The 8,662-nt window shown below is 58.0% G+C and overlaps 1 protein-coding gene across 2 annotated transcripts; it reads right to left on the bottom strand.

Moving 5' to 3' along the window:
- Window positions 1-351: 351 nt before the first annotated feature.
- On the bottom strand, window positions 352-8,009 carry LOC128850599 (cell division cycle protein 20 homolog). Of its 2 annotated transcripts, XM_054055558.1 has the most exons (11): window positions 7,921-8,009; window positions 7,016-7,275; window positions 6,614-6,759; window positions 5,073-5,169; window positions 4,517-4,645; window positions 4,000-4,196; window positions 3,559-3,653; window positions 3,125-3,356; window positions 2,890-3,015; window positions 2,608-2,719; window positions 352-2,255 (listed from the first exon to the last, which is right to left on the bottom strand). In XM_054055558.1, the coding sequence occupies exons 2-11, from the start codon at window positions 7,032-7,034 to the stop codon at window positions 2,077-2,079; spliced, it is 1,332 nt and encodes a 443-aa protein (XP_053911533.1). In that variant the 5' UTR covers window positions 7,035-7,275; window positions 7,921-8,009; the 3' UTR covers window positions 352-2,076. The 2 variants fall into 2 exon arrangements, with proteins under 2 accessions (XP_053911533.1, XP_053911534.1); XM_054055559.1 differs by lacking the exon at window positions 7,921-8,009 and having other exon boundaries at window positions 7,016-7,427.
- Between the last annotated feature and the right edge of the window lie 653 nt (window positions 8,010-8,662).

The following is an 8,662-nucleotide window of genomic DNA, read 5'->3' on the forward strand; positions in this document are numbered from 1 at the left end:
GGAGAAATGCAATGAAGCAGTTCTGGGATGGACAGACTGGTAAGAAAGAGAGGAGGTTCCCCTCGGCAGGGTGAAGCCTTTCAGAGCACATTCTAGGAGCCCCACAACCAGAATAGACTCTTCCTTCAGAAGAGTCGAGCATGGAAGTGAGCTGAGGGCAGTGGGAACTCCTGTCATACAAGAACTGCACATTTCTCCTACCCAATTTCCTGACCCCATGCAGAAGGAGGACTTACTACCACCTCTCTGGCCACCCTTACGTTCTGGCCTCTACCCCATTGCGGCAACAACCCCTGAAAGTCACGTACATCCATACACCAAACGCAGACACAGGCGAAAACCCACCTCCTTGGTTTTTAAACGTCAGTCCCTGGTTCTTCTCTGCAGTTTCCTCTGGAGAGGATTCCTGGCCTCAAGGACAGCTCTCCACTCCCAACTCGGTGCTGACTTGACTTGCATTTAATGTATCCACCTGTCGATTTCTTCTACCTGAAGGGCGGTGCGAGTTGTTTTCAGCACCCGAAAGGGTTGCTTCCAGCTTTCTGCAAGTTCCGATCTCCCACGTCTTGATGTGAACGTACTCTCCAGGCTGGAAAGGGTGTCCTGGAGAATCTAAAGCAAGAGGCTCAGAACATGTTACACACCACCCCAGATCACTCGCTGTTTTACCCAGTGACAGCAGAGAAGATTTTAGCTCTGTTTCTCCTTTTAACACTATGTCTTGAGGAAAAATGGTCATTTGATAAGAGGCAATGCCTCTGGACAGCCTGACAATGTGTCTCCTGGTCCCAACAGGTCCCGGGATCCGCCCCATCGGGGCAGTTCAGAGAAATCTCTCTGTCAGGGATCACCAGGGGCATTTCCTCTGCGAGTGACTCCCGGGGGAGGGCGCTTGAGAGGGACAGGATTATTGGTCAAACAGATTCATAACTCCCCACAATGGATATTCAGATCTCTCTCTATGGAAGGGATTAATACCAAGATACCTTTTCCTGCTGCTCTCGAGCTGCTCGCTCGGACAGCCCATTACGTACCTTCATCGGGGAGTTTCCCACCTGAGGAGCCTTGCAATGCATTAGTGCCACTCCTCTCTGTTTCCGGACGTCTTCCTGCAACTGCAGAATTTCTTCTCGATGCTTGATGGAGGATCCTTGTGCAGTTAACAGTCCCCTTTCTTTGATTACTGCCCTACGGGCATGGACGGCCCCCGAAGCATATTTAGAGTCCGTCCATAGATTTACCTTCTAAAGGCTGTCATGATTCCATGATTCCACTGTTCCCTTTACCCCTAGAAAGGCAGCTGTATTTCCTACCGCAGCTGTTTGGAGCTCCTTCAATCAGGAGCACTGGTGCCGCCACTGCCCGCAGGCCCTGGCCACCCCTGACTCACGTTACCTAATTGCTTAGAAAAGGACCCCACTAGTCCTTCCCTGTCTCCTGCTCTCTGGGCTAAGACCCCCAAAGCTCGAGGCTGTCTTTCCTGCACAAACAACTCAAAAGGTTTTCTTCAATCAGGCACTCCCAGAGCTGGGGCAGACAGAACGGCCACCTTTATGGCTTCCAGCGTTCTCCTCAAGTCCCCACATCTGCAGCACTACCCCAGAGTCTTTAAGGGCCTTCTAGAGAAGCTTTACCACAAGTCCATCATGAGGTATCCCCAGGCGACACCATCAGCCATTCCTAGAAGGTCTCTCAGCTCCCACACGGCTCTGGGCTCAGCAGTTCTGCAGGCGCTTCCTTGTGATCGCTCCTGAGTCCCTGACGTCCCATCTGTCACTCCAGGGCTGTCTCTGTGACCAGCACGCAGGGCGCAGGGTGCTGCAACCTCCTCGGCGGGCACAAAGGCAGGGGATCCTGGCTTGGAGACCGTCCTGGTGTGACGCCGTGGGACTCGTCCACCGCATCCACGCTGGGCTTGCTTCTGTCACCCATGGCCTCCTCTTCCAGCACACTCCACAAAAAAGACAAATGAAAGCACTTTGTTAAATTTAAAATGCTAATTAACATTTAATAACATTGGAAAAAATAAGTAAGGGTACACCAGGTTTCCCCACTCCCCCCAACAACCCCATGCCCTTAGCGTATGGCCTGGTGAAGGACGCTGCTGATGACTCTGTTGGCCTTCTCTTTCTCCTTCTTCGTGATCGGATCCATCTGAAAACAGCGCCAGAGTTGCAGCGTTTCATCCCCAGCAACCGAGGCCACTGTTTCTCCATCAGGGCTCAGAGCCATGCTCAAGACTCTTCCTGTGTGACCTGAGGAGGAGGTCTGTGCTCAGGGACGGGCCATTCAGCACACGCCCTGCTCCCTCTGCTTCTGCCACCACGCTCACATTTACTCCACTGTGCCCCAGGAACCCCACCAGCTTGCAGAGCTGTCCCCACACCGTGCTGCAGCAGCACCAATTCACCCCCAAGGTGTGCATTTGGAGCAACAGCGCTCCTTCAGCAGCCCCCAGGAGAGCCCCCCTCGAGCAGCACGCGCCTCTGCTCACCATCCTGCATCAGTGGGGCTCCAGGTTGCGCCACCACTCTGCTCAACCCAAGGATCACAGCTGCCTTCAGCCTCCAGCAGCCCTCCCTTCCCCAGGCAAGGGGTGCAGCCTACCTCGCAGCTCGGTGACCTTGGACATGGCTGGATACTTCCAGATCACCAGCTGATTCTCTCCATGGCCTGAAATGAGCTCCTTGTAGTTTGTTGACCACAGGATGGAAGAAACCTGGCAGGAGGCAGGAATGCAGGGAAGACAAGCTGCTTGTGCTGATGCTCAGCACCCAGAGAGGAGCACGGCCCCCTCCTTGTCCCTGCCCCTGCGCCTCAGGAGCCAGCAACTCTGCTCCGGCGTCCCACCAGAAGCCATTTACACCCAACCTGACGTCCATGTCTCACCTGGGAACGGGCATCAACATTGCTGAGGCAGCTGCCAGAACACACGTTCCAGAGGCGGATGCGTTTGTCACTGGCTCCGCCTCCAGTGGCCAAAATGCTGGACTGCCACGGACACCATGCCACAGCCTGCGAGAAGAGGGCTTGTCCTAAGGCGTGCCAGAAGCAACCTGTGCGCAGGCAGTGCTGCACATCTGCCCCGCATGCAAACGCGTGCCCACAGCTGCCCCGCGCTCACCTTGACAGCACCCTGGTGCTGACGGAAGGTCTGGACTGGAGCAAATCCTCCACGGCCCCCCTGGATGCTTGGCCAGACGTTCACCACGTGGTCATCACCACCGCTGGCAAGGTAGTGGCCATCTAGAGACCACTTCAGTCCACACACCTCCCGTGTATGACCAGCGAGCGTGGCCACGTGATGCTCAGCGACTCGGACATCGTGGTGGTGGATGAGGCCACTGCGTGACCCGCTGCAGAGAGAAGGTGCTCAGGGTCAGGCTGCACACATCGGCATGAAAAGCCCTCCTGGCGCTGGGGCAGGACTGCTGGACCTGCCGCAGGGTTTCACACCAGTGCTACCAGCAGCGCTGGCCTGCTGGGCCGAGTCAAGCAGATCCAGAAGAATCTGCACCAGCTCTACACCACCCTTCCCACCCCCACCCACTGCTTTACCTGGACAGGATGTAGCTGTTCCAGCTGAGACACCCCACACGGGACACGTGGCTGGTCAGAGTGCGGAGACGTTTCTGACGCTTGATGTCCCACAGCTAGAGAAGCAGAGCAAGAAGTTCTCCAGAGTATCAGGAAATGCCAGCCCTGTTGCTTTGCCCTACAAATGCCACTGTGCAGGCTCTGGCATTCAGCCAGGTCACTCTGGGAGCAGCAATCAATTTGTATCTCGTGCCCACAGAACAGAGGAGAACTCGAGGGCTCAGAAACCCCAAACCCAAGCTCTGCCTCGCTGCTGCAGCTCTTCACTGGCTGTGGACATCTCCAGACCACACCGGGCAAGTCAGAGCGTGTTGCACCCTTCTTGTGCCGGCCAAGCCTTTGTCCCAAGGCCCCACAGCTCCAGCAATCCCTGCACAGTTCCAGTTTGACTCCTGCACTCACCTGCACCTCACCATTGCTCGTGCCAACAGCAAGGCAGTCTCCTCCGTTACCCCAGGACACAGAGGAAACATAACCAGCTGCGTACTCTGTCTCCATGAGGTTGATGGTCTCCCCGGTGGTGTGGTCCCACAGGTAGACAGTGGTGTCCAGAGCCAGCGCCAGGAGGTTTTGAGTGCTCCAGTCAAGGAGAGTCAGATCTACAGTTTGGAAGAGCAATGCAATGCAGGTCACACTCTGCTGCCCTGGAGAGCCCTTCACCAGGGCTGATGCTGCACCTTCTGGCTGTCACCGTGCCCAGCTGGGGGCCCCATAGCCTCAGTCCAAGTCACCTGCACAGCCCTTGGGACCACTGTTCCTGGAAGGCTTCACCCCAAACGTGGTCCATGCCAGCCCGAGGCCATAAGAGACTGAAACAGCCCAGGCAGAGCTCCAGTTCCTCAGACCACACTGTCCTGGGAACTGCACTGCACTACACAATGACCTCAATGACCAGCACTCGACATCACAGCCCACTTACAATAGTCATCGCGGATGTCTGGGGCATCCAGGATCCGGTCTGCTGCGGACGAAATGCATCGGCCCTTCCTCCTGATGGACCCAGGCATCACCTGGTGCCTGTAGAGCGCTTTGAGGTTGTTCTGAAAGCCTGTGTGCAGAGAAACACTTTGGTTAGCCTGAGTTCCTGTTTCCTCCCAGCTAAGGCCTGCTCACCCAAGGAGAAATCCCTCCCAGGGAACATGCAGCCCTGAGAGCAGAGCCACGCTCAGAAGAGTGCAGGGCACTAACAGCACTGGCGGGGTGAACTGCCCAGTAAGGCAGTTGGAAGCTCGTGCAGCCATCGGGAAGGTTTGCCACCTGCAGCTCCAGGAAGCACCCGGCAGCTTTTGTAAATCAGTTCACTGGAGCTGCCACACAGCCCCTCAGCCACTGGAAACCTAAGGATTAGGGAAGCCCCAACGTGCACAGCAGCTCCGAGAAGCCAGCTGATCCCTCCAAGTGTGGAGCCTCTGGGCTGCTGTTCCCCTGCCCAGGGGTCTCCAGCTGAGCCAACTCACCCAGACCCTGTCCCTCACCTGACGCAGTGCTCTGAGCCTTTCCACTGAGGCCCAGGATCTTTGCCTCTTCCAGATCAAAGCCGTTCAGAATCACTGCCCGGGCTCTCTGGCGCTCCTACAGAGACAATCCGCCCTCAGCGAGATGCATTGGAAACACAAAGCCCGTGATCCACTGCAAACTGCAGCTGGCAGAGCACACCCCTCAGCCGCCTTCTCCTAGGATCAGGAGGTGCCCAGCCGTGGGGTGGGCATCAGCGGCACCCAGCCAGCTCCAAGGCCTTGGAGCTCGATAACAGTCAGTTTGGGGCCTGACTCAGCTGCTCTCGCTAACTTCATTCTCTGAAAGCTACCACATGCTTTTGAGACAGCGTTCCTCGCTAGACGGGATCCCACAGGGCATTGGTACACAAAAAGACAAATGCTCACACTTATCCCTCAGGAACCAAGGTCATCCTCGACACAGCGTAAAAAGGCCGTGCTGTCAAGGCGGGGCAGACAGGACAGGTGACCCTAAAGCGACCAACAGAGGATTCCAGCCCATCTATGTCACCCTCGGTATAAAACTGAGAGACCACGAGGATCGGCCACCACTTCTGCAATGGCCGGTGAGGACCTCGTCTCTCTGTTTGCCCCTGACCCTGGACCCGTGTGTTCCTCAAACCGGTTCCTGACATCAGTCCCCTCCTGCCCATGCAGCCATTCCCTCTTGTCTGCTCTGCAGGATCTGCGGTGACATTCGGTCACTGAGGGATGGGGAGGGGGCGTGATGTCAGATATTTGTATATATTTTTTATTACTTTCTAATAAGTTTAATAATCATTACCATTATTATTCTTATTATTATTATCATTTCATTAAAGCTGCAGTTTTAGTTTCCAACTCACAAGTCTCTTTCCTCTCATCTCCCTTTCCCTCTTTCCCTGGCAGTGGGGAGGGGAGGGATTGGGGAGTACAACTACATGGTTTTAGCTGCCGAAATCAGCCGGGCTCGGTCTAAACCGTGACACAGCTCCAAATGGTTTTTCCTCAGACTCCAGCACACTGTCCTGCTCCCATTGTCGCACAGAAGAGTGGACAGATCAGTGTCTCATGGCCAGCGGAGAAAGCCACAGCCAAAAGGAACCAAACGCTTCCTAAATAGATGTCAGAACCCAGCAGACGCATTCCAGAGCAGCTCCCCATGCAGACATTGTCCTGGAACAGCTCCCGCCAGCAGCGTCACTGGGCACTCACACACACGTGAGCTTTGGAGCTCTGTACCCAGGGCTGATGAGGCTTTCAAATGGAGCAAAGGAAGCAACAGAGGCTCTTCCCTGCCCCCAGGGCAATGTCCCTACAGAACAGCTTTGCTCAGGCTCCCCTGTCCCCGTTCCCTTCTCAGGCCCTACAGCTCCAACCTCATCCCCAGCTCCTGAAGGGCAGAGCTGGAGCCAGCGCTGCTCGGGACTGTCAGCCTCACGCGCCCATGCGAGAGAACTTCCAGGTTGCTTCTCTGGGAAAGGCCAGGAAGGGGTTTGGGAGGGACCAGTGCAGTCAACAGAACTCAGCAACACGCTCACCTTCTTGGCAGGTGACACCTCAGCAGGGTCCTTCTGTCTGGTCAGGAGGAACTTGGCCACATCCATGTCCAGAGCGCTACGGCTGGGAATGTAGCGATCTGGCCCAACGATCCTTTGCGTCCTCTGCATTCTGGATCCTTCTTTACCTGCATTCACACACATCGCTATTGTCTTACGGCTACGCAAGAGCCCAGACCAGAGCCTTCCTGAGACAGCAAAGCCAGCGCTTTGCCACATCCCCACTCACAGACAAGTGGGACTCACAGAGCTCGTGCCATCCAAAGCCCAACTCGCTCGGACCTCTGCCCCCCGTCTAACGCGTGAGTTAGGGGCTGCCAACAGACAGCAACTGCAGAGGTCTCTGCCCCTCGGCCCCCCGCCCCCCACTCTGCTACCGCTCACCGGCTGTGCCGCACCACATCCTGCTGGAGCTGCGGGAGCTGCTGCCCGTGCGGCTGATGGGGCTGAGCCCGGGGCTGAGCTCTGCTTGGCCTCGGGGATTGCCGGGAGCGGCTGCGGCAGCGCCGGGGGGATCGCTGCAGGGATCGCCTTGGGAATCGCTTTGGGAATCGCCTGGAGAATCGCCTCGAGAATCGCCTCGAGAAATGCCACGTATGGCTCCAACAGCGGAAGGGTCGCCTCGAGCAGAAACTGCACGTGGGCTGCAGGCGAGGGCGTCAGTGGGGGCAGCACCGGGACCGGGGCTGCAGCCTGGCCACCACGGCCCCTGGGCTGATCCTCAGCACCCTCGGCACTGAAGCCTCCTCTGCCTCTGCCTCTCCCCCCATCTCCTGAGCCCTCCCTCTGCCCTCTTTCTCTCACTCTCTCTCCCCTTCCATCCCTCTCTCCCCTCCCCTCTCTCTCTCCCACACGCTTCTCCCTCTCTTCCCTCTCCGTCTCCCTTTCCTCCCTCTCCCCAGCTCCTTTCCCCTCCCTTCCTCCCTCAGCTCTCCCTTCTACCCCTTCTCCTCTCTCTCAGCCCCTCCCTCTCTCTCCCTTTTCCCCCTCTCGCTCTCCTCCTCTCCCCCCCACCTCCAGCCCTTTCTCCCCTCTCCCCTCCCTCTCTCAGCCCTTTCTCCCCTCTCCCCTCCCTCTCTCAGCCCTTTCTCCCCTCTCCCCTCCCTCTCTCAGCCCTTTCTCCCCTCTCCCCTCCCTCTCTCAGCCCTTTCTCCCCTCTCCCCTCCCTCTCCTTCCCCTCCCTGCCCTCCTCTCCCCTTTCCCCGCGGCTCTCTCGCCCCTCCCCGCCGCCCCCAGCCCCGCCGGTCGGTTCCTCCCCCGCAGCCCCTCAGCCGCGCTGCCGCCCTCACCTCCGCGCTGCGGTTAAGGCTCGCGCAGCCCCGCGCCGGCGGTTGGACCCGCGCGGTCGCGCCTCTCATTGGCTGAAGCGGGGACGGCCCCTCCCATTCCCTGGGGCGGGGACGGAAGGGGCACTCCAAAAAGGAAGGGGGGGGTCGGGGCACCCGGAAGATGGGGGCGCGCCCCAAACTGGGGGCTCCTGAGTGCATTCTGGGGGGCAGTGTTCCCTTCCAAGCCCCAAGGAGCCCCCAAACCCCATCCCAGCTCTCCCAAAGCCCCCACCAACCCCCAAACCCATCCCACCCCTCCCACAGCCCCCCCCAAACCCCCCTCAAACCCTCAGGGGATCCCCAAAGCTCCACCTCAGCACCTCCAAAGCCCCTGAGGACCTCAAAACTCAGCCCTATCCCCCCCTAAACTCATTACCAAATCTCCCCCACAGACCCTGGGGACCCCAAAACCCCTACCTCAGCTCCCCCCAAGCCCCTGGGAACCCCAAGATCCAGCCCCACCCCCTGCAAACCTCCAGGGCAGCTAAAAAAACCCCACCCCAGCCCCCCCAATGCCCACCTGGGCCTAGAGGAACCCCAAAACTCAGCCCTGTCCCCCCATAGTGCTCCCAAATCTCCCGCAAACCTGTATGCGACCCCAAAATCCAACCCCAGCACCCCCAAAGCTTCTGGGGACCCCAAAACCTGCACCCTAGCCCCTCTCCAATGCCCCCCCTGAGCCCCTGGGCACCCCAAATCTCCA

This window comes from Cuculus canorus, unplaced genomic scaffold (assembly GCF_017976375.1).
Source record: "Cuculus canorus isolate bCucCan1 unplaced genomic scaffold, bCucCan1.pri scaffold_111_arrow_ctg1, whole genome shotgun sequence".
Lineage (NCBI taxonomy): Eukaryota > Metazoa > Chordata > Aves > Cuculiformes > Cuculidae > Cuculus > Cuculus canorus.

Coding starts and splice junctions, on each gene's coding strand:
- LOC128850599 (XM_054055558.1), bottom strand. Junction 4,197..4,516: donor AGACATCCGCGATGACTATT/GTAAGTGGGCTG, acceptor TCCAAACTGTAG/ATCTGACTCTCCTTGACTGG. Junction 2,720..2,889: donor ATGTTGATGCCCGTTCCCAG/GTGAGACATGGA, acceptor GCCTCCTGCCAG/GTTTCTTCCATCCTGTGGTC.